Below are 24938 nucleotides of genomic sequence, written 5' to 3'. Positions count from 1 at the left end.
ACAATAACAATGACAATAGGACCCAGAGAGAGGTGAGAGAGAGAGAGAGAGAGAGAGAGAGAGAGAGAGAGAGAGAGAGAGAGAGAGAGAGAGAGAGAGCGCACACACACACACACACACACACACACACACATACTAGCGCTCACAACCCCCCACCACACACACACACAGAAATAAACACACAAACACACTCACAAATCTCCCTACACACAACCACACACATACACACAGCAATAAACACAAACACACAAGCATCTATACTCCCCACACAAAAAAAAACATACACACACAAGGACCCCAACCCCCAACCGTTACCCCCCCACACAAACACATACAAACGCAGCCCCGCAACCCCAAACACCCAACCACCCCCAACAAACACAACAAACCCCACCCCAACCCACCTCATTTGTCCCCTCAACTAGAAGAGGAGCGGGCAGGTACAGGGTCTTGGTGGGGCCGGGATGCCAGAAGCGACCCAAGTTGAACCCATTGATGAACGCCACACCCTTGCCCCAGGTCCTCATGTCCAGCCAAGTGTCCTGCGGCTCCCCGGTCACCTCGAACTCGCCGCGGTACAGCCCAGGGGAGGCGAAGGATCCGGCAAAGGGGGTCCATCCGGTTAGGCTGTTGAGAGATAGAGGATTCGATTCAAAGGGTTCGATTCTTTTCTCCCCGTCTGGTTGGTTGGTTTGCGGTGATTTAAGAAGGTTGTTTAGGTTCTTAGTTGGTGGTACTGGTGGTGGTGGTGGTGGTGCTTAAGATGTGGTTATTGGTGGTGCTGGTGGTGGTGGTGGTGCTTGTGGTGATAGGCGTGATGGAGAGGTGGTGATGATGCTTGTAATAAAGGGAAGAAAGTGATAAGAGAGAGAGAGAGAGAGAGAGAGAATGTATATATTTCTTTCGTTCGTGTTCTTCATAGCTACTTCCTTCATTTTTCTTTCACTTTTTCCTTCATTCACTCATCTATTTTTTTCCATCACTTTTTTCAATTATGTTTCTGTCTTGCCACCCAGTTTTTCTTTTTCTTTTACTTTTTTTTCTTTATAGCATTATTTCAATACCGTACTTTCTCTTTCATTTCCCATTTTCCCATTTTTCATCTTTTCTTTCTATTCTTCCTTCTTTCCTTCCTTCCTTTCATTCTTCACTCCGTTTATCCATTATTCCCTCCATATATCCAGCCATCCTTCTATCCCTCTTGCCATCCTATTCTTTCTTCCCTCCTTTTTTCCATTCTTCCTCCTTCTCTGTTTTACTTCCTTCTGCTCTTACCTTCATATCCTTCCTTCCTCTATTTGTTCATTTATTCCTTCCTTCCTTCATTCATTCATTCTTCCATTCATTCAATACACGTACACTCCACCTGCCTCTCTCCCTTACCTTTCTTTCCTTCCTCCCTCCCTCATCTCTTTCCTTTTTTCCTCCCTTCCTTTCTTCTTTCCTTCCTTCCTTCCTTCCTCTCTTCCTCTCTTCCTTCTTATACTTCTTCCTACCTTCCTTCCTCTCACGCCTTCCTCCTTCCTTACTCCTTTCCTCCCTCTCTTCCTTCCTTCCCTTCCTTCATTCCACTCTCTCTCTCTCTCTCTTCCTCCCTCCCTCACTCTTTACCTCTCTTTCCCTCTTCCTACCTCCCTTCCTTCCTTCCTTCCTCCCTGCCTCCTCTCACTCTTCCTTCCTTCCTTCCTTCCTTCCTTCCTTACCTCTCATACCTGCATGCCCGCCCACTCGTTCCCTCTCATTAACCTCTCCTTGCAGCACCACCCACCCACCCTCCCTCTCCCTCTCCCGCAACCTCTCCCTCTCCCACCTATTGATCTGGCTGGTCTTGAACTCGAGCGGGGTCATCCTCCACTCGTCCAGCTGCAGGCCGTCCACCAGCACCGGGCCCTCCCACAGCCCCTTCTTCTCGTTGAACTGGTCGGGCTTTCCAAAGTTGACCCGACCCAAGTTCTCCACGAGGATTGAGAGCTCGGCGACCGCGTCCTTGCCCGGCAGTGTTAGTTCCTTGTCTCTGGAAGGGGGTGAAAGGAAGGGTGGGTTAGATAGGAAGGATTGTTATTGTTACGATTACTGTTTAGGTTATGATGATCAGTTTTTGTATAGTAATAGTTAGTTGCTGTCTATGGATGGTGTTGAAAGAAAGGGTTAGAAAGGAAGGAGGGTTGTTACTACTACGACTACGACTACTATTACGACTACTGCTTCTACTACTACTACTACTACTACTACTGCTGCTACTACTATTAGTATTGCTGCTGTTGCTGTTTAGGTTATCATCAGTGGTTTTAGTTTTTTGTTAAGTTTGTGTGAGGAGAGACCATTTATGTTACAGTTTTCGAGGGAATGTGATCGTCTTTTCAATTTGGGTATCTTTGGCGGGTTTTTTTTTTTAATGTGGTGTTTTGAAGGGTAAAAAAAAGGTATTCCCAGGCTTTGGGAGTGTTAATTTACATGAGATTATGATTGACTTCGTTTAGTTTTCAAATAAGTGCGTTTCTTGCGTGTTATTATTTTTTTTTCTTTTTACTTGTTATTTTGGGAGAGCAAAAAAAAAAAACCTATTCCCAGCGTTAATTAAAAGGCCAAGAGGAGAGGCGTTGCTATATAGTGTTAGATCTGAACCGTGTATAATTGACTCCATTTAAACAGTGTTCAGATGGGTGCCTTCCGCGAGTTCTAATTCTTCATCTTTTTAATGTGATGTTTTGAAATGTTAATAGAAAAGGTGTTCCCAGGTATGAAAGCTACACCAGAATAATAATAATAATAATAATAATAATAATAATAATAATAATAATAATAATAATAATAATAATAATAATAATGCAACGTGTGTGTAGCATTGGGGGGAGAGAGTTAAAAGCAGCAGTTCACTTTCTTCTTTATTGTTAAGGCGGTTATCTTAGTTAATGTCCCAGATTAGACGGACTCTCTCTCTCTCTCTCTCTCTCTCTCTCTCTCTCTCTCTCTCTCTCTCTCTCTCTCTCTCTCTCTCTCTCTCTCTCTCTCTCTCTCTCTCTCTCTCTCTCTCTGTCTGTCTCTGTCTGTCTGTCTGTCTGTCTGTCTCTCTGTCTCTGTCTGTCTGTCTGTCTCTCTCTGTCTCTGTCTCTCTCTCTCTCTCTCTCTCTCTCTCTCTCTCTCTCTCTCTCTCTCTCTCTCTCTCTCTCTCTCTCTCTCTCTCTCTCTCTCTCTCTCTCTCTCTCTCTCTCTCTCTCTCTCTCTCTCTCTCTCTCTCTCTCTCGGTGCTTCAGTATTCCTGTGATCATCGTATTTTTGGTCTTGAGGAGTCGTAATGTCACTTGAGGAAGGACGAAACTCGAGAGCGAGGAACCCACGCTCACACATCTTTCTCTCTATCTCTATTTCTATCTATCTATCTATCTAACACGTTTTACCATCACCCTATTTAGCTTTCCCTGTCCACGTGGCATACAGAACCGTCTTCATTGTGAGTGGGCGTTTGTTTTTAAGTCAGCTCTTCAGTGTGTGTGTGTGTGTGTGTGTGTGTGTGTGTGTGTGTCGCCAGTAGGATAGCGCTGACACACTCTTCCCTCATGCTGGTGAAGCGAAGGTTATGGCGGCGCCGGACTCTTATGACCAATGGGTTTTATTTCTCCTGTGTTTTTCAATTACAACTTTCCAAGCGTCCTGACCCCCTTTCCGCGGCCCGCCCCGATGGATAGCTGAGCGATGGCTGGATGGCTGAGTGGCTGGATGGCTGTGTATGGCAGGACAATAAAACAAAGCTATGACCTCGATATGACTTCGCTAAGGTCGGTATTGTCACTCTCTTCCGCCCCTTACGTTGACTCTTTCTAAAGGCCGAGAAGGAGATCAGTCGGGTTATAACGAGTGCTTTTGGGGGGGTTGAGATACAGAGTAAGGGTCAGACTACCAGAAGGGTCGTACAACTACCCCTGGAAATGCCCAAAAACTCCTACGAAAGCTTAGTCAAATATGTGTACTACTTGGACGCCGAAAAGTATAAAAATATGACCATACGTAACTTATTTTTCAGTCCCCGCCTATTGCGATGACTGCTGACTGACTGGCTGGCTTGAACGCACTACTCATGTACTTCCCTTCCCTCCCATCCCACAAGTAACCGATAACCAGGAAGTCGTTAATAGTGCGAAAATTGTGTCCATGTAATTTTGCGATGACTTACTGACTGACTGGTTGACTTGAACGCACTACTCATGTACTTCCCCTCCCTCCCATCCCACAAGTAACCGATGACCAGGAAGTCGTTAATAGTGCGAAAATTGTGTCTATGTAATTTTGCGATGACCTACTGACTGACTGGTTGACTTATCTGCCCGCTCGAACGCACCACGCACTCCCATCCTACAACTTAGCTCTAAACAAGGTGCCATTAGAGGTGTGAAAACTGTATTTGGAATTTCGCGATGACTGACAGACTGACTGGTTGACTTGTCTGCCCGCTGGAACGCACCACGCACGCACTCCTAACCGCAACTACCGACAAACAGGGAGTCATTAAACGGTGCGAAAACTGTGTCTATGTAATTCTGTACACGGCACGCACCCTTCTCCCATGCGGCCCTTTGAACACCCTCGCAGCTTTAACTCCGCCGAGATCCCGCCGTGTTCTGATAAAAAATGTCCTTCCGGAGCCTAACAGTGCCAATAAAACTAAGCGAGACTAGCCTAGCGTAGCGTACTCGATGGTGGCGGCGGCGGCGGCGAGGCTATTCTGTATGGCTTCGATGGGACCAGCCAGCCAGCCAGCCAGCGAGCGAGCCATTCAGCCAGCCAAGCCACACGAGCCTCGGGGTAACGGGCGGTCACTCCGGGTTTTGTTTACATAGGAAAACACAGACGATGCATCCTGGGCCATCGGGGTGACGTAGTAGCCTAATGCACACAACAGGCTAACGGGCCGCGTGGTGGAAACATTCTCGTTGTAGGGATTGCCAGCGTGAGGGGAAGGGGAGGGAAGGGAAGGGATGGGGAAGAGGGGATAGAGGGTAAGGGAGGCAAGGACGTTTTTATTGCTGTTTGATGTTGGTGTTTGTGTTGTATTGTTATTGAAGGAGAAGGAAGGAAGGAAGAAAAAGAGAAATACTGGAATGAGAAGGAGAAGGCATTGTAGCAGAACAGGAGACAAAGGAGGAAAAGGAGGACAAAGGAGAGAGAAATACAGGAATATGGAGAAGGAGAAGGCATTGTAGCAGAACAGGAGACAAAGGAGGAAAAGGAGGACGAAGGAGAGAGAAATACAGGAATAAAAAGGAGAAGGAATTGGAGCAGGAGAACAAGAGACAAAGGAGGAGGGAAAGGCGTATGAAGGAGAGAGAAATAAGGAATATGGAGGAGAAGGAGAAGGAATTGGAGCAGGAGAGAAAACCAAGGAGGAGAGGGAGGTGAAAGATAGGAATAGAAGAGAGAATACGAAGGAGGAGGTAAAGCAAGAAACAGGGAGGAAACTGAGAACAAAGGAAAGATAAATACAGGAATAAAGAAGAGAAGAAAGAGTAAGAGGAGGAGGAGGAGCATGAAAGAGAAAAGAGAAAACAAAGAGATGAAATACAAAACAAGACGAAGGCAATCACGAACAGGCAAAAAAGAAGAAAAGAGAAGAACAAGAGAGAAAGAAATACAGGAAATAATATAGAAGGAAGGAGAGAATTAGAAGCACCCCCGCCACCACCGCCACCACCAAGGTCAGGAGGAGGATAAGGAAGAGGAGGAGGAGGAGGAGGAGGAGGAACAGAGGCAGTAGGAGATGGTCGACCAGCCCCACTAATTGCTCGTGTTGACCCAAATGTTGCTCATAACGCTAATATTAGGCACGGGATCTGCTTACATCGGCTTAAAGAGACCCCTTCCAACTCATCTGTGTGTGTGTGCGTGCGTCTGTGTGTGTGTGTGTGTGTGTGTGTGTGTGTGTGTGTGTGTGTGTGTGTGTGAGAGAGAGAGAGAGACGACTCCCCGCCCATCGGTCACTAAAACAAACTTCCTGCACGTCTTTCATTATATAAGAACATGAAGAACAGTTATATAGTAGTTATAGGCAGTAGGTTTTAACTATGGTGGAAATAGGAAGGAAAGCAGTGGTAGAGGGTGTTGGTTTAGTGATAGTGGTAGTAGTAGTAGTAGTAGTAGTAGTAGTAGTAATAATAGTAGTAGTAGCATTTTTACTTCCACAACAATATCTATATCAAATCCTAAGCTAAGTAGATCAGTAATATACATAAAAAAATAATAAAAAAACGTATTAGAAACAAAAGGTAAACAAGAGAGAGATATAGCAAAAGAAAGCCTCTGTTAGCTAAAACAAAACAAAAAATATCCACCCTGCCAAAAGATACCAAACCAAACGAAACTCAACTCAAGAAAAGGAAAATGTACAAAAAAAAGGTAAATAAATTAAATATAAAATGATGTAAAAGAGGAAAAAAAAGACAAAAGATGAAAGAGATAAAAAATTATATACATATGGAAGAAAAAATGAAGACATGAGATGGAAAAAACGAAGACAATGAGAGAGAGAGAGAGAGAGAGAGAGAGAGAGAGAGAGAGAGAGAGAGAGAGAGAGAGAGAGAGAGAGAGAGAGAGAGAGAGAGAGAGAGAGAAGCCCCCTGTTCACCCCCGCAAAGCACAATCCGCCCCCGCTCCCACCCCCGTCAGAGCCTTCGTCAGACGCGTACTCACAGGCCGTTCCAGAAGCCGAAGCCGTTGACATCCGCGACTCCTCCGTAGGGCTCCGTGATGACCTCCCCGTCCACCAAGACCTGCGCCATGTCCCTGTACGAGGAGGAGGAGGAGGAGGAGGAGGAGGAGGAATAATAGGAAACAGGATAGGAGCAGTTCAGGAGTAGAAGGTGGGGAAAGAAGATGTAAGGAGGAGGAGGAGAAGGAGGAGGAGGAGGAGGAAGAGGAGGAGGAGAATTAAAACCACCATTAAACCCATCTTCGTCTAACGTTAACCAAAGCCCTTCTAAATCATGTTTCTACGCGTCAATGAACCTCAAAATGTAATTGTCTTAAAGTGAAGAAGACCCTTGAATTTAGACCAAGCATCTGTAGATATTCAAACCTCCAGATAAATCACTTCCACACACATGTCTAACCTAACCTAACAAGTACCTAAGTCTCTACCTCTACCTTCTCCCTCGTCCCACCTGTCACTGTCTTAATAGTGAAAAAGACCCTTGAATTAAAACACATCTGTGCACATTGAAGCCTCCCGAAAAATCACTTCCCCTCATCTCTAACCTAACCTAACCTAACCTAACCTAACCTAACATCCTACCAGAATCTCTACCTCTCTACTTCCCTCCCTCGTCCCACATATGACTGTCTTACAACGAAAAAAACTTACTAACCTAACTAACCTCACAACTACCCATCTCTCTCCTTCAAACCAAGCCTGTACCTGACGTGGCCGCGGATCAGAAGCGTGGCGTTGGGGGCGGCGAGGAAGGCGTTGGTGGAGTAGTAAATGTACCCGTATGACTGGCCGTTCAGGTTGTTGATGGGCAGCTCCTCCATGTTCTGCGGCCCGTCGAAGGTCTCATAACTCTCGTGCTGGTGGTGAGGGAGAGGGTGAGAGAGGGAGGGAGGTGATGAGTAAATAGGTAAAAAAAGAAGGAAAGGGAGGGAGGAAGGGAGGAAATGACATAGGTAAATAGGTAGTCAGTCTCACAGTTAGTCAGTCAGTCAGTGAAGAAAAGGTTGATATAAAAGTGATAAAAAAACGGAACAGATGGAAAAATATAGAAAAATAGAGAAGAAAAGAAGCTGAAAAAGGGAGATAAAAAAATTAAGAGAGAAATGAGAGGAAATAATAGGAAATAAAAGTGATAAAAAGAGAAAAAAAAAGGGAAAGAGATGGAAAAAAGAGAAAAAAGAGAAGAAAATAAACTAAAAAAGGGAGATACAAAAAATGAAGAGGGAAATGAAAGGAAAAAAATAGGAAATAAAACTGATAAAAGAGAAAAAAAACGAAAAGGAGATGGAAAAAATAGAAAAATAGAAAAGAAATTAAACTTAAAAAAAAGGGAGATAGAAAAAATTAAGAAAGAAATGAGAGGAAATAATGGATAAGACAGGCAAAAAATGGAATGGAGAGAGAGAGGGGGAGGAAGGAATGAGTAAATAGCAAGGAAGAGGAGGAAAGGCAGGAAGGGAGGAAATAACATAGATAGATAGGTAGATAAATAGATGTAGGTATGGCTAGATATGTGAATAGATAGTAATGTAGGTAGGTTTGTAAGTAGGTAAAGAGAGAGAGAGAGAGAGATGTTTTGTATAGTGAATGTATTTCCTTCACTCTACTCTCTCTCTCTCTCTCTCTCTCTCTCTCTCTCTTTAAAACGATTTGTTATTCTTTTTGCTAACGCCTGTCATCCACTCTCGTCACTCTAGATCCTCCTCCTCCTTCTCCTCCTGCTCCTCCTCCTCCTCCTCCTCCTCCTCCTCCTCCTCCTCTTCATCATCATCATCATCATCATCATCATCATCATCATTCTTCGTTTTTTTTTTTTTCGTTCTCATGTTCCTTCTCTCTTCCTCCTTCTCCTTCTCTTCTTCTTCTTCTTCTTCTTCTTCTTCTTCTTCTTCTTCTTCTTCCTTCTCTTCCTCCTCATACTTGCTTCTTTGGTTTCCTTTTCCCTCCTTCCATTCACAGCCATCTCATCTTTCTAATTCTCTTTCCACTCTTCCTCCTCCTCCTCCTCCTTCTTCTCCTCCTCCATCGTGTCTTGCCTCTTTTTGTCCTCCTTTCTGTTCTCTCCCTCTTCCTCATCGTCTTCTTTCTCCTTGTCCATTTCTTCCTCTTCACCTTTCTCTTTCTTTCTCTTCCTCCTCTTTCTCCTTCATCTTTGTCCCCCTTCCCCATCATCATCATTTCTCCATCCTTCTCCTTTTCTTATTCCTTATTTCTTATTTTCTTTTTTCTTTTTTATCCCTTTTCTTATTCTACCCGTTCGTATTTTTTTTTCATCCTTCTCCTTTTCGTATTTCTTCTTTTTCTTTCCCCATCATTTTTCCCTCATCTATTTTCTTCTTCTTTTCTCATTCATCCACCATTTCTCTTCCCTGTACTGTATCCTCTTTTTCTTTGATTCTTCTTCTGTTTCTCCTTCTCCTCCTCCACCTCCTTCTTTCAGCAACGCCCTCCTCCTCCTTCTCCTCCTCCACTTTCATCGTGTCTTCCTTCTTCGTGTCCTCCTTTCTCTTCTCTTCATCTCCCTCTTCATCTCCATCTTCATCTTCATTCTCCTTCTCCATTTCTTCCTCTTCACCTTCTTTCGTTCTCTTCATCATCTGCCTCCTCCTTCTTCGCCCTTCCTCCCCCTCATCATTTCTCCATCTTTCTCCTCCTCCTCCTCCTCCTCCTCCTCCAGCCACCCCCATCTCTCCTTAATCCTCTCACTAATTAGCTGCCGAAGAGAGAAAAAATAATGCGGGTGCCGAAGACAGATAAAGATTCTGATCCTTGATATATCGGGGCGGGAAACACCTTCAATGGCGCCCCGATCCCGACCCGTCTCTTGGGAAGGGCGGGGGATTGTATTAACTTCAAAGGGGATGGAGGAGGTGGAGGAGGAGGAGAAGGAGGAAGAGGAGGAGAAGTAGTAGAAGAAGAACAGCAACAATAATAAGAGGAGGAGAAGGAGGAAGAAGAAGAAAAGGAGAAGGAGAAATAGTAGAATCAGAAAAAAAGAGGGGACAGTATAGGGAAAAGATATGGTGGATGAATGAGAGAAAGGAGAAGAAAAGGGATGAAGGAAAAGGGGGAAGGAAAGAAAGAGAAGGAATATACGACTGGGGAAAGGGAAAACATATAATTAACAAAGAAGAAAGAGAGAAAAACAAGAGAGAAAGAGGGCAAGGGAGACGGAAACAAAAAAAAAAGAGAAGAGGAGATTTTAAAGAAGAGAAATCGAACCGAAGATGAAATTGGTGTCCTAGAAAAAGAAAAAAAGAAAAAAAAAGAAAAAAATTGTATGATTAAAAAATGGGAAAGAGAATGACAACTTGGAAAGAAAAGAAGGAAAGAAAAGGGCATTGGGAAAAGAAGTGAAGATAAAGAAAGAAACAAAATTAACGAGATGATGTAAAAGAAAAGAAGTGAGTGACAGAGTGAGTCAGTCAGTCAGTCAGTCGATCAGTCAGTCAGTCAGTCAGTCAGTCAGTCTCAGTCAATTCGTCAGTCTTTCAGTCAGTTAGTATCCCAGTCAGTCACTCAGTCGATCAGTCATTCAGTCAGTCAGTCTCAGTCAATTCGTCAGTCTTTCAGTCAGTTAGTATCCCAGTCAGTCACTCAGTCGATCAGTCAGTCAGTCAGTCAGTCAGTCTCAGTCAATTCGTCAGGCTTTCAGTCAGTTAGTATCCCAGTCAGTCAGTCAGTCGATCAGTCAGTCAGTCAGTCAGTTAGTCAGTCTCAGTCAATTCGTCAGTCTTTCAGTCAGTTAGTATCCCAGTCAGTCACTCAGTCGATCAGTCAGTCAGTCAATCAGTCAATTCGTCAGTCTTTCAGTCAGTTAGTATCCCAGTCAGTCACTCAGTCGATCAGTCAGTCAGTCAATCAGTCAATTCGTCAGTCTTTCAGTCAGTTAGTATCCCAGTCAGTCACTCAGTCGATCAGTCAGTCAGTCAGTCAGTTAGTCAGTCTCAGTCGATTCGTTAGTCTTTCAGTCAGTTAGTATCCCAGTCAGTCACTCAGTCGATCAGTCAGTCAGTCAGTCAGTCTCAGTCAATTCGTCAGTCTTTCAGTCAGTTAGTATCCCAGTCAGTCACTCAGTCGATCAGTCAGTCAGTCAGTCAGTCTCAGTCAATTCGTCAGTCTTTCAGTCAGTTAGTATCCCAGTCAGTCACTCAGTCGATCAGTCAGTCAGTCAGTCAGTCAGTCAGTCTCAGTCAATTCGTCAGTCTTTCAGTCAGTTAGTATCCCAGTCAGTCACTCAGTCGATCAGTCAGTCAGTCAGTCAGTCAGTCTCAGTCAATTCGTCAGTCTTTCAGTCAGTTAGTATCCCAGTCAGTCACTCAGTCGATCAGTCAGTCAGTCAGTCAGTCTCAGTCAATTCGTCAGTCTTTTAGTCAGTTAGTATCCCAGTCAGTCACTCAGTCGATCAGTCAGTCAGTAAATCAGTCAGTCAGTGAAGGAAATGATGCCATAAAAAATGATGAAAGGAAAATAACGGAAAAGAGATGAAAAAAATGATAAAAATAGCGAGGAGAAGAAACTGAAAAAGAGATAAAAAAAATAAGAAAGAAAGAAAGAAGAGGAAATAATGGATAATAATAATAATATAAGAAAATTGATAGTGGAAAAATAGTGAAAATAAAAAAATTAAAAAAACATATTTAAGAACAGGAAAATTATGGTGAATGAGGAGGAAATCTGAACGAATGGAGACAAAGCAGAAAATAAAACAAACCATGTATAGGAAAGATCACAGGATAACAGGGACAATACGAAGGAATAAAGGACCAGAAACAGAGACAAATAGAAAGAGAAAGAGACAAAGGGGGAGAGATAGAGATAACATATGAAGGACAGATTGAGGTTAAGGGAGAGTCATGAGGTGAAAGAAAGGAGAGGAAGAAAGGAAGGAGCGAAGGGAGATAAAAATAGTAAGAGGGACAGTTGGCAGGATAGCTACGTAGGAGGAGGATTATCAAGGGGAAGGATGAAGGAGGCGCCGAAGGAGGACAACTGGGAGTGATGAAGGAAAGGGAGGAGGAACGGTAAGAGGGAGGCAGAAGGAAGGAAGGGAGAGGATATAAAAATGGAAGGAGGAGGGAGAAAGGGAGGAACAGTAGCTAGAAGTGTAGGAAAAGAGGGCGAAAGAAAGGAAGGGAGAGAAGGAAGGGAGGGGATTGTCGGTAGAGAAAGGGAAGGAGGAAAAAATGAGGGTGAGTAGCTGGGGATAAAGGAAGGAAGAGAGGGAGAAAAGTTGGGAAGAAGAAAGGAATGGAGGAGGAAAGGGTGAGAGAAAGAAAGGGAGGGAGAATAATTGGAGGAACAGGAAGAGGGAGGAAGAGAGAAAGGGAGATTGTTGGTACAGAAATGGAGGGAGGAGGAGGAGGAAAGGGAGAAAGAGTAGCTTAAGGTTTAGGAACAGAGGAAGGAAGAAAGAAAGAAAGGCATAGAAAGGGAGGAGGCAGAGAGGAAAGAAGAGAGAAGTAAAGAAGGGAGGAAGAGAGGGAAGGAGGAGAGAGGGTAACTTGAAGGGAGGAAGGAAGGGAGGGAGGGAGGGAGAGAGAGGATGGCTGGAAAGGAGGAAGGAAGGAAGGGAGGTAGGGAGAGAGAGGGTGTCTGGAGAGGAGGGAGGGAGGGATGGAGAGTGGAACAAAGGGACAGAGCTGGAGTCATATTAAGAAGCTCTCCCTTCCACCACTTCCACCGCCACCACCACTTCCACCTCCACCTCTACCACCGCCACCTCCGTCTCGTCACGTCATATTATGCTTTAATTAATGGCTTGCCTTTTTTGTCCCCGCCAGCCGACCCGCGGGAGATGGAGACTTGCTTGCGAGGCCGAAAAAAAGTAACACTGAAGATAGCTGCGTGGCTGTGATAGTAGAACGTGAAGAACGGTAAATGATGGTCCTGAAGAACGGTTTTATTCGTACTTGTTTAACGGACGATAACGTAACGCCTATATTCATGTTCAGCAAGTAGCGGGCTTTTTTTAATATTTTTTCTTTACGCCCTTGAACAGTTTCCATAGCTGTAAAAATAAATAAATAAATAAACCACGGTCGTAATAGAGGTTTAGTGGTTATTTTATACCGACTTGCTTACTGTAACAGTCGTAACGGAGAGACGGAAAACGTTATCCACACACACTTGCTTGACACACGATGCGTTTCATACATAATCTTTCCGCAAGTATCAGGTATCGGTAGTATTTGAATATGGGTGTATGATTCCCATAGAGTTGTTTATTGTGAGATCGATTCATATTTTATAGTACTCTGCCCTGCTTCCACTACGCACAAAGGTAACTAACATTTCATATATTCGTGTTACATTTATCCTGCAGTGTAATAGAGGGATGGTTAAGGTTTGATTCTCGCAGACTAGCTCGCTGTACGTTTGAAGCTAATTTAGGTCTCATACTAACAAAACATCCACATTTACATCTTGGTTTAATACATGGATGAATGATGGTTTTGTTTACACGGACATGCATGCTTGAGGGACGAAAATATCCAATGCTTCGTATAGGATCGTGCTGCTTTTATCCCGGGAAATAACTGCTGAGTGAGTGTTGGTCTGCTTGAGTCTACATGAATCTGTTCTTAAAAGGGACAATGCTTCGTAATTATACACTCGTGAGTCACTTATCCGCAGATGTCAAGGGTGAGTGAGTGTTTGAAAGACCACCGTTACTTAAATCCAACATCATTTTAATTATACCCCATACCTTTCAATCCACACAAGCCTCCAGCCCTGTCTCACTCTCTGTTCGCCCATAAACATAGTATCGAGTGGACCTTACCCTGCCTACTAGATCCTACTCCGCCATTTCCATTATACCTATACATGAGTCCCCCATAACTTTCAGTCCACAGAAGCCTCCAGCCCTGTCTCCCCTTCTATTCACCCATAAACATAGTATCGAGTGGACCTTACCCTGCCTGCTAGATCCCACGCCATTTCAGTTCTTCCTATACATGAACCCCCATAGCTTTCAATCCACAGAAGCCTCCAGCCCTGTCTCCCCCTTTAAAAATAGTACCAAATGGACCTAACCAACCCTCCCCGCCTGTCTGCCCGCCCGTCTGTCTGCCTCTCTCCTCTCCCCGCCGCAGCGAAATATACGTTCTCTTTCGCTAATTCGATTCTTGCCCGGCGAGGTAAACACGGCCATCAAGGTAATGCATTTCGCTCTCCGGACTTACTTATCTGGCTCCAGCAATGGTTTAAAATAGCAACGGGAACGACTGCCAAGCGCTGACCAAACCTTACCCCCCATCACTCGCCCCCCTCCACCACCACCACCACTAGTGACCTCAGTACGGCTGGTAACATGACCCCAAGACCGACAGTAAAGACGAGAGCTATTCCAAGTCACCACTCGATTCAACTTGACCTGACTGCCCACGTCCTCACTCCTCCATCATCCCTTCAATCCCTCTCCTCCACACCTAGCATCAGTGACCTCAGCTCGGCCGGTTACATGACCCCAAGACCGACAGTAAAGACGAGAGCCAGTCACAATGTCACCAATAGATTCAACTTGACCTGACTGTCCTCGTCCTCACTTCTTCCTCATCTCTTCCATTCTCCCCCTCCCCCCTTTAACACCAGTGACCTCAGTTCGGCCGGTTACATGACCCCAAGACCGACAGTAAAGACGAGAGCTATTCCAAGTCACCATATTCAAAACTTGACCAGAGCCAGTCACAATGTCACCGCTTGATTCACCTTGACCTGACTGTCCTCGTCCTCTCTTCTTCCTCATCTCTTCCATTCTCCCCCTCCCCCCTTTAACACCAGTGACCTCAGAATGGCTGTTGACATGACCCCTAGACCCAATCAAAGTCATAATGTCAGTCACAATATCACCAATAGATTCACCTTGACCTGACTCTTCTCCATCCGTTTTTCTCCTTATTTTTCTATTTTTCAATGTCAACCGCAATGTGCAAATGAGCGATGACCTCAGAATGGCTGTTGACATGACCCCTAGACCCAATCAAAGTCATAATGTCGTTACTAGACTCAACTTTCCCTGATCTTTTTTTTTCTCTCTTTTTCGTCCTTAAATTTCAAAGTCATCTGGAATATACAAACGAGCGATGACCTCAGAATAGCTGTTTATATGACCCCAAGACCCCGCCCACGTGCTGTCTTCTCTCTCTCTCTCTCCCTTTCTCTTTTCATCTTTCTCTTTTTTCACTTTTTCCTCCTTAATCTCAATGTCAACCGGAATGTGCAAATGAGCGGGCGGGGAGGGAATATGCATGAGGAGCCGCCGCATTATTCTCTTTAGCCGCCCCAGAGTTGCTTGGCCGTTTTTTGATAGGAAATGCAATTAGTCCTGACGAAAGCGACTCGGGTTGAATTTGCATCCTATCACTTGGCATTACCCTCCCCCTGCCCCTTCCTCTCCTCGATCTCCTTGTCCTCCTCCTCCTACTCCTCCTTCTCTTACTCCTCCTCCTCCTCGTCCTTCTTGCCCCCTCCTCGCCCTCCTTCTCGTCCACCTTCTCGTCCTCGTCTTACTCCTCCTCCTCCTCCTCCTCCTCCTCCTTGTCCCCCTCCGCCTCATTTTCCTCGTCCTCCTCTTCCTCGTCTTCCTCGTTCTTGTCCTCCTTCTCGTCCTCCTTCTCGTCCACCTTCTCCTCGTCCTCGCCTTACTCGTCCTTCCTCCTCCTCCTCCTCCTCCTCCTGACCTTGGGATGACCCACTTTGCCTGAAAAATCTAAGACGTCTGGTGGAAAGTCACGCTGGTCAGTTTTGAGCGAGGAGAAGAAGAAGAAGGAGGAGGAGGAGGAGGAGGAGGAGGAAATAGAAGAAGAGAAAAAGGAGGAGGAGGAGGAGGAGGAGGAAATAGAAGAAGAGAAAGAGGAGGAGGAGGAGGAGGAGGAGGGTCGGAATGGCAAGGACTGAAAGCGAAAGGAATGTGGGTAAAAGAGAAAGAAAAAAAAAAGAGAAAAAGAAAACGAAAGGGTAAGACGACCACATTTTATCCACAACAACACTTGTCATGCTTCCCAACGACAAGACGACGTTCGCGTTATTTCCGGACGGGGATTTATTTATTTATGTATTTGCCTGGAATGCGATATTATGAAACTGCCTGTGCGCGCTTGTGTGTGTGTGTGTGTGTGTGTGTGTGTGTGTGTGTGCGTGCGTGTGCGTGTGCGTGAGGGTGAGTGAGAGGAGGTGAAGCAATCGTAAAAATCCTTATATTTCCTCGTCGAGTGCCAAGACTGGACCCGTAATTGAAGTCGTAACCTCCATTGTCCCTTTTTCTCTCTTTTTAACGCATTTACGGTGACCCTGTGTGGCTGTCTGTGGCTCTCTGTGGCTCTTTGTGGCTCTGTGACTCTCCGTGGCTTTCTGTGGCTCTTTGTGGCTATCTGTGGCTCTCTGTAGCTCTTTATGTATTTTTGTAACTTTGTGGCTTTCTGTGGCTCTTTGTGGCTCTCCGTGACTCTGTGCGGCTCCCCGTAGCTCTGTGGCTTTATGACTCTCTGTAGCTCTTTGTGGCTCTCTGTGGCTCTCCGTGGCTCTCTGTGGCCCTTCATGGCTCTTTGTATTTTTTTGTGACTGTGGCTCCCTGTGGCTCCCTGTGGCTCTTTGTGGCTCCACTGCAACACATGGAGAGATGGAGAGATTCGTAGACAGATAGAAGATGGAAAGACAGAGTATGGAAAGGTAGGGAGGTAAGTCGATGAATGAGCCTCACCGTCATCACCACATAAATATAATTTTCTATTGCCGATCCTCTACAGTGATTTAGCTTGGTACCCCCCTCGTCGATGCCTAATCCTTACTACTGCAGACTACAAAGCTAAGATATCAAGTTAAATAAGGATAAATAAAGAGCTGTGGTCTATGCTCAGTTTTGTTGTCGCCATTCACTCATTACCAAACACGAAACGAAAACGGGTTATCACACACCATTATTCTGAGTGCAGCGAAATAAATAGACCCTCGGCAGACTTTTTTTTTTACAGCAGAGGAGACAGTGCAAGGGCGTAAAGAAAAAAAAGAAAACAATAATGAAAAAAAAGCCCGCTACTTACTGCTCCTAAATAGAGTGGTCAAAAAGAGAAATCAATTTCGGGAGGAGAGGTGTCCTGATACCCTCCTCTTGAAAGAGTTCAAGTCGTATGCAGGAGGAAATACAGATAAAGAAAGATCGTTCCAGAGTTTACCAGCGTGAGGGATGAAAGAGTGAAGATGCTGGTTAACTCTTGCATAAGGGGTTTGGACAGTATAGGGATGAGCTTGATCAGAAAGTCGTGTGTGGCGAGGCCGCGGGAAGGGGGGAGGCATGCAGTTAGCAAGTTCAAAAGAGCAGTCAGCGTGAAAATATCGATAGAAAATAGAAAGAGAGGCAACATCGCGACGAAATTTAAGAGGTAGAAGACTATCAGTAAGAGAAGGAGAGCTGATGAGACGAAGAGCATTAGACTCCACTCTGTCCAGAAGAGCTGTGTGGGTGGAGCCCCCCCACACGTGAGATGCATACTCCATACGACTACTAGGCTTAGATATCACGTAAAATAAAGACAAACAGAGAGCCGAATTCCATGATCCCTTTATAGTCACCATTCACTCACATTTATCAAACACGAAACGAAAACGGTTTATCTCACACCATTATTCTGAGTACAGTGAAAAAATAGACACTCGGCAGACTACTAGGCTTGGATATCACATAAAATAAAGACAAACAGAGAGCCGAATTCCATGATCCTTTTCGTAGTCACCATTCACTCACATTTACCAAACACTAAACGAAAACGGTTTATCTCACACCATTATTCAGAGTGCAGCGGAAAGACGGACCCTTGAGATTGTCCCCCCCAGTCCCTCTCCCGCCCCCTCCCGCCAACACGTGCGAACCCAGAGGACGATGGCAGCCAGCCCTCGAAGCCAAACACTTGGGGGCCTGCCAGGAAAGGCCAACCACTAGCGTGACGCGTGAACCTGTGTCATGTGATCGCCACGGCCTCGTTTTTTACAGTTCAGGGGTGGCTTTTCTTTTTTTTTTTTTTTTTTTTTTGCCATCCTGAGTGCTTAGCGAATTGATTGTGTGTGTAGCTACTGTTAAAGAAGCTACTTAGCCGTTTGAGGTACACTGCGCTAATATGGCAACGTTCACCCAATACACTTGTTTCAGTTTTATGGGAACATTATATGGGAACATTACTCGAACATAACCCTTGGCTCTCTGCTGCTCTATATGGCTCTCTGTGGCTTTCTGTGACTCATTGTGACTCTCTGTGGCTCTTTGTGGCTCTTCGTAGATTTGTGGTTCTCTGTGGCTCCCTCCCTATGTCGCTCTCTGTTATTATGTTGCTGAGACTAACAAATTAAAGCATTCCAAGAGCAGGACGAAGTACAGTGACATCAGAGAGAGGTGGAGAACATTAGGGAAGGTCTTTCTTCCGGAACAGATTAGTAATGGCTGAGTATAACAATGATAATGATGATAATGATGACACACTCGTGCACCAACGCCTACTTCCTCGACTGGTGCACAGGTAGCGGAAACGTTCACCTGTGCCGCTTTGATCATAAGGAGCGGAACTTACCTGGGCGATGAGGGTGGGGAAGTCTATGGCCTCGGTGATGGCGACGGAGGGGTAGGCCGTCTTGGTCCGCTGCGGGGGGGCTTCGGGGTGCTCCACTGCAACACACAGGGAGATGGTTAGACAGGTAGATAGAGATAGAAAGATAAGTAGATAAGAAGGTAGGTAGATAGATAAATATGTAGATAGAAAGGCAGGTTGATAGGTAGATGAATATAGACAGCTTATTGACGGGCATCACATGAAATAGAAAGATAGATTCATACATAGATTGATATTTGATAGATAGCCAGATAGGAAGATAGACAGATAGGTAGGTGTGTATAAACAGATTATCGACAACAGGACGGTCATCACATCAGACAGATAAATAGATGCATGATAATTGATAGATAGATAGACAAATAAAAATATAGAGATAGATGGGTGGATAGACAGTTAATCGAGCCCAGGACATGTCATACAAACTACATGTGTCAGTATTCTCAGACGCTTCCGCCACTCACATCAACAACTTGAATAGGACCCCCAAAAAAGGAGATTAATCGGGTTTTCAGGAGTGTTTTTTTCTGCACGGTCATGCTATCCAGAAGCTTCGTCAGACTGCCACCACCAGGCTCATAAAACTAACTCCTCCCTCACCCCATTGCAATACCGCCCCCAAGACTCTTACGAATACCTTGTCAAATGTGTGTGTGTGTGTGTGTGTGTGTGTGTGTGTGTGTGTGTGTGTGTGTGTGTGTGTGTATGCTATGGCGCCGAAATGTTTAATAAAGAAAATGACCCATACATATATAGTCTGTCTGCCCCTAACGCATTTCCAGGTTCCTTCCTCTCTCTCTCTCTCACACACACTCTCTCTCCCCCCCTCCTTCCTCTCCCCCTCCCTCTCTAGACTCATATCTCAAAATTAATATCATTCTACCCTCGTTTTATGGCGCCCGATATTATAATGCAGGCTATTGCCCCTTCCAGGAAATTCATACCTCACTTCCTTCACTAATACTTCACACGCGCTATACACTTCATGAATGCTTGAAAATTTTGCCTCGTCGGTTGTTGTTGTTGTTGTTGTTGTTGTTGTTGTTGTTTTGAGGGGGTCTTCTTTCCTTCCTTTTGTTTTGTTTTGTTTTCCTTTTTTTATCCTTTCATTTCTTTTGGGGAGACCTGCTTTCCTTGCATTTTGTTTGTTTGTTTCTTCTTTCCTTTTTTTTTTTGAGGGGGTCTTTTTTTTGTTTTGTTTTGTTTTCCGTCCTTTTTGTTTTGTTTTTCCTTCATTTTTTCTTTGGGGGTCTTCTTTCCTTCCTTTCTTTTTGGGGGGGATCTTCTTTCCTTCCTTTTTTTCCTTCCTTTTTTCTTTGGAGGATGTCTTCTTTCCCTCCTTTCTTTTTGGGAGGGGGATCTTCTTTCCTTCCTTTTTCCTTCCTCTTTGTTTTGTTTTCCTTCTTTTTTTTCCTTTGGGGGGTCTTCTTTCCTTCCTTTTTTTTGGGGGGGTCCTTCTTTCCTTCCTTTTTTTGTTTTCTTTTTGAGCGCGTCTCTGAAAACCTGATCTTTCACGGTTTTGGGGTTTACTTAGGCACGTTTTCTCGGACGCTTTTAGGCTCCTACAACAAATACCTCTTAAGAGCCACAAGGGAGATTAGTCGGGTCCTCATGAGTGTGTTTTTGATATTCGTGGTGCAGAAGACTTGTTAAACTATCACTAGGCTCATCAAACTACCCACGTATATACCCCACACAACAATAACCTCTACGAAAGCCTTATCAAATGTTGGTGTGTAAGCTCCGACGTGTTTCAGAATGTAGATCTTATTTTGGAACTGCGATTAAGCTGGGCTGCATGCTATATACTTCATGAATTCTCTATAAAAACACTGCCTCACAATCGTTACTTTTTTTCTAATGTTTTTTTTATATATTCTTTCGCTAACGTACGTCACTGCGAGTCCAAACAGTCGTAGTACTTAAATGGTTGTCTTTGGAAACTGCGATACAAGCCATGAATCCGCTCCATGAAACTCCAAACAAAAGAAGAAAAGATTGACTCACTGCCTGTTTTTCGCTCTTTCTTCTCTTCCCTGATTTCCCTTCGCCAACCAGCGTCACAGCAAACCCAAACAGTCGTACTTAAAAGGTTGTCTTAGGAAACCGTGATACAAGTCATGAATTCACTCCAAAGAACACAAACGTTTGACTCACAACGATTATTCTTCGCCCTCTCTTTTCTTCTCTTATTTCCCCTCGCCAACCAGCGTCACACAAACCTAAACAGTCGTACTTAAATGATCGTCTTCGGAAACTGTGATACAAGTCATGAATTCACAAAAAAAATCCGACTCATACCGATTCTTCCCTCTCTCTTGTCTTCTCTTATTTCCCTTCGCCAACCAGTGTCACAGCAAACCCAACTTGTACCTACTTAGTTGTTTGTCTTTGGGAACTGTGATACAAGTCATGAATTCACTCCAAACTAAAAAGATAAAAGAATTGGACTCACATTACGATTCTTCTCTCCCTCTTTTCCGCTTTTATTTCCCTTCGCCAACCAACGTCACAGCAAACCCAAACAGTCGTACTTAAACTGTTGTCTTTGGAAACTGTGATACAAGTCATGAAAGTAGAACGAAAAGAAAGCAAGAAAGAAAGAAACTGAAAGGGAAAAAGATAGACACACAGAACGATTCTTCTTCTCCTCGTTTACTTCCCTTCGCCAACCAACGTCATAGTAAACATAAAAAAAGACGCTCTCGTACTTAAGGTTCAGTCTTTGGAAACTACGATCAAGTTAAGAGTCTCACGCGCTACACTTTACAATGATTATTTTCCTCCCTTTTTTTTCTTTTCTTTTACCTCCCTTCGCCAGCCAACGTCAGAAACAAAGAAACATTATCGTACTCTGAGTTGCATGTGATATATAGTTTATGAATTCACTAAAGAAAAGTCTGACTCACACTGACTATTCATTCCCTCCCTCTTCTCTTACTTTATATCCCTTCGCCAACAAACATCACATAAAACTTAAACACACACTCATACATAGTTGGGATTAGGTCTTTGGAAACTGCGATCGTGTATAGCCTCACGCGATACACTTCACAATAATCATTTCTCCCTCCCTCGTCTCTTCTTTCACTTCCCTTCGCCGACAACCATCACAGCAAACACACACACACACACACACACACACACACACACACACACACACACACACGTTCTTGGTCGGGGTTCAGTCTTTGGAAACTGCGATCAAGTCAAGTTTCGATTCGTGCCGCCAGAGAGCGCGCGGGGGGAGAAGCGGCGACCCCCTTTGCCAAGTCCGTCACACATTTCGGCAGGCTGAGATGCACCATTCTGTCTTCCATACAATTTCCGGGCCCACTAAATCATTTTCAGCTGCCAACACTCCCTGACTCCCTCCCTCTCTCCCTCCTTCCCTCTCTCTCCCTCCCTCTGGCTGTCTCTTATGCTCTCTCTGTCTTTCTCCGTCTTTATGTCTGTCCCTCTGTCACTCACTTTCTTTCTCTCTTTCTCTTCGTCTGTCTTCGTTTCTTTTGTCTGTTCTGTCAGTTTGTATTCTTATTTCTCTCTCTCTCTCTCTCTCTCTCTCCTTCGTTCACTCTTGTTTCCGTGTCTCTGTATCTTTGTCTGTCTTTTGATTCTTTTTTCTGTTTTGTTTTACGTTTTGTGTCCGTGATTTTCTTCTGTCTTTTTGTCTTTTTTTGGTCATGTGTAGTGCGTCTGTCTATCTGTCTGTTTTTATTATTATTTTGTTTTTGGTTTTTTTCATTTTTCATTTTTTTTTTTTGTGTGTGTGTGTGTTTGTTTGTAGTGTCTGGTTTGCTGTCTTCGTTTTCGTCTCTGTGTCTTCCTTTCTTTACTTGTCTTTGTCTCGCCTTTTTCTTTCGCGGACTTATTCTTTGTCTCGGTGTCTTCTTTTTCTTTGTTCTCTGGCTGTGCCTGTCTCTCTATCTATCTCCATCTTTCTATATATCTACTTCTATCTATCTAAATATATCGCTCTTAACTCCATATATCTATCCAATCTATCTGTCTATCTCTCTCTATCTATCCATTTACGTCTATTTAACTCTCAATATATCTATCTATATCCAACTCTTTTATATATCTATCTGTCTTTCTATCAAACGACCATCAATTAGACAAGATTAGTCACAATTACAACCATTTCCACACCTAATATTTTTCTCCTCTTTCGACTACGTATGTAAAAAAAAAAAAAAAACATCCCACAACCACTAGAAGAACCAAGGCACTCCATCAATAAATCTGCTCCTCTCCTCACCTTTAACACCTTCTTCTCTCTCTCTCTCCCTCCCTCAGCGTCTCGGGCGGAAGGTGTCACCCCCAGAGGTACCTACACGCGCTGACGGGCATGAAGGAGCTCGAGGCTAATGCTTGCGTCTCCAAAACAAAGGACGGCGTTAGGTGAGTGAATAAGAGCCGATGCGTAGCTTTCCATATATATGCGGTTGTTCCTTCCTCTCTCTGTCCCTCTCTCGCCCTTCTTTGATCTTCCCTTGTTTTCTTCATCTGTTTATTAGTGGCAGATGATCCCTTTCGCTTCCTTCTTCCCTCTTTCCATCTTTCCTTGTTACCTTCTATATACAGTGACCTCTTCCCCTTCTCTATCATTCACCTTTCTTTGTCACCCTCCACTCCCTCTCGTTTATCCTTCTTTCTCCCTCACTTTCTTCTCTAGTGATATTTTCTCGTTTGCTACTTTCCTTTTGTCTCTCTCTGTTATCTTCTATATGCACAGTGTCTCCTTCCCTTAATCCCTTCTTCTCTAACACATTTCTTTGTCACCCTCCATTCTCTCTCTCTCTCTCTCTCTCTCTCTCTCCTCATCTTACTTTCTTCATCAGTGGCAAAATTTCTCCTTTACCTCCTTCCCTTCTTCTTCCCTTCATTTAAACCATCTATGTACAGCATCTCCTCGTACTCCCTCACACTCCTCCTTTGTCTTCTCTCTTTACTTCAATACTGCTTCCATAAATTCTCTTCTCGCTCTCTTCCGTCTCTTACTCCCTCCCTCTATGATACTCCACTTTGTCTCTCTCTTTCCATATTTCACTCACTCCATCCTTAAACTTTCTACTCCCTTAATCACTTACAGTCTCCCTCCTTTGTCTCTTTATTTCTGTCTCCCGCGCTCCGTCCTCTGTACCCTGCTAGTGATGTGATCGTTCCATACGTGTGTTAAAGGGATGTTTCTATAGTGTGTTCAGCTGCTTGTGTAGTAATCCCTCTCTGACATCCTTCTTTTGTCTCGCTCCCTATTTCTCTCCCACGCTCTGTCTTTGGAACCTTGATAGTGATGAGATTCTTCCATAGGTGTGTAAAAGGATGTTTATATACGTAGTGTGTGTGCTTAGTATTAAGTGTTTGTTTGCATTCACTCGTACTCAGACATACGTATACTAGACATCCCTCACTTTAAGACAGAAGAAGGTCACAGCGCGTAGACGTCGAATCACATCTTTAAAGGGGGAATCCTACCCTACGATTCTCCCAGATGGAAAGGATTGAAACTCTTCCACAACGACCACGAGAGTCTTTACATGTTGAGTTCTTGTTTGAGTTGAATGTTTTGCTAGACTACTAGACTCGCACGTACTATACACATGTACCCAACTTTCCTGTATATTCGACTTAGTTAGAAGAGAGAAGAGAGTCACGGGTCACTCACCAATGCCCTCTAGCGGGTTGTAGCGGGCGAAGATCTCCTTTACAATGTCATATTTCTCCGTGTAGTCCCCGGCCTCCGTCAGCACCGCATCGTAATCTGGGGGGGAAGGGGGAAGAGGTGAGAAGGGGTATGTGTAGAGGGGTTGTGGAGGTATGGGGATAAGGAAAGGTGTGTATTAAGGGGAACGTGTTGGGGAGGGGGAAGGGGGTGAGTGGGAATCTGTAAGGGGTATGTGAAGGTAGGTTGTTGATGGATAAGGATGAGGAAGGGTGTGTGTTTCGTGGCATGTGTCTGGATGTGTGGCAGGGAAGGGGTGAGAAAGGGGAATGTGTAGTAAGGGGCATCGTAGTCTGAGGGGAGGGAGGAAGGGGTGAGTAGGGGGGCTGTAGGGGGTATATGTCGTGGTGTACAATGGTGTAGGGGTGAGTAAGGGGTGTGTAGGGTGGATATGTGGGGGAGTATAGGAAGAGGGGTGAGAAAGGCTGTGTTAAGAGAAGTGTTTTTGAGGGGAGTGTAATTATTATCATTATTATCATTATTATTATTATTATTATCATTATTATTATTACTGACGTTGTTATTGGTGTTGTTACCGGCCTTCAGGAGACGTGGAGGGCAAAGACATCATTACAGGTTAATAAATTAGCACCAACTACTGTCGTAATACCTGAGCACCTGTCGCCGAGAGGAACAGAAAGACGAACGAAAACAAAAAAATAAGAAGATGCGTGAAATAAGTTGTGTTTTGTCAATGTGCTATAAATAACTTAGGAGACTGAAAAGAAGGCTCGTTGGAAAGTGTTTGTGTTGCTGTTGGTGTTGTTTGTTGTTGTTGAAGCTTGTGGAGGTGGGTGTTGTTGTTGTATAATAATTAATAATAAATAATGATGACCAAAAATCCTGAACGACATAAAGTTTCTGCAATATTATTACGCACGGAACGATTTTACTACATTCATCATTCGTAGTG

General features: G+C 44.3%; 1 protein-coding gene across 1 annotated transcript in view; it reads right to left on the bottom strand.

The window, feature by feature from the left end:
- Nucleotides 1-24938, bottom strand: part of LOC127005649 (beta-galactosidase-1-like protein 2) — a 56026-nt gene that overhangs the window by 1100 nt on the left and 29988 nt on the right. Inside the window, exons 8-13 of the mRNA XM_050874698.1 lie at nucleotides 23969-24064; nucleotides 18262-18356; nucleotides 7406-7557; nucleotides 6682-6774; nucleotides 1811-2014; nucleotides 405-627 (exon numbers count right to left, since the gene is read on the bottom strand). Of these exons, the coding sequence (XP_050730655.1) occupies nucleotides 405-627; nucleotides 1811-2014; nucleotides 6682-6774; nucleotides 7406-7557; nucleotides 18262-18356; nucleotides 23969-24064 (863 nt within the window). The remainder of the gene's footprint in view (nucleotides 1-404; nucleotides 628-1810; nucleotides 2015-6681; nucleotides 6775-7405; nucleotides 7558-18261; nucleotides 18357-23968; nucleotides 24065-24938) is intronic.

The sequence above is a fragment of the Eriocheir sinensis genome, chromosome 3 (assembly GCF_024679095.1).
Source record: "Eriocheir sinensis breed Jianghai 21 chromosome 3, ASM2467909v1, whole genome shotgun sequence".
In the NCBI taxonomy this organism is placed as follows: domain Eukaryota; kingdom Metazoa; phylum Arthropoda; class Malacostraca; order Decapoda; family Varunidae; genus Eriocheir; species Eriocheir sinensis.
This window is presented reverse-complemented; position numbering and strand designations above follow the sequence as displayed.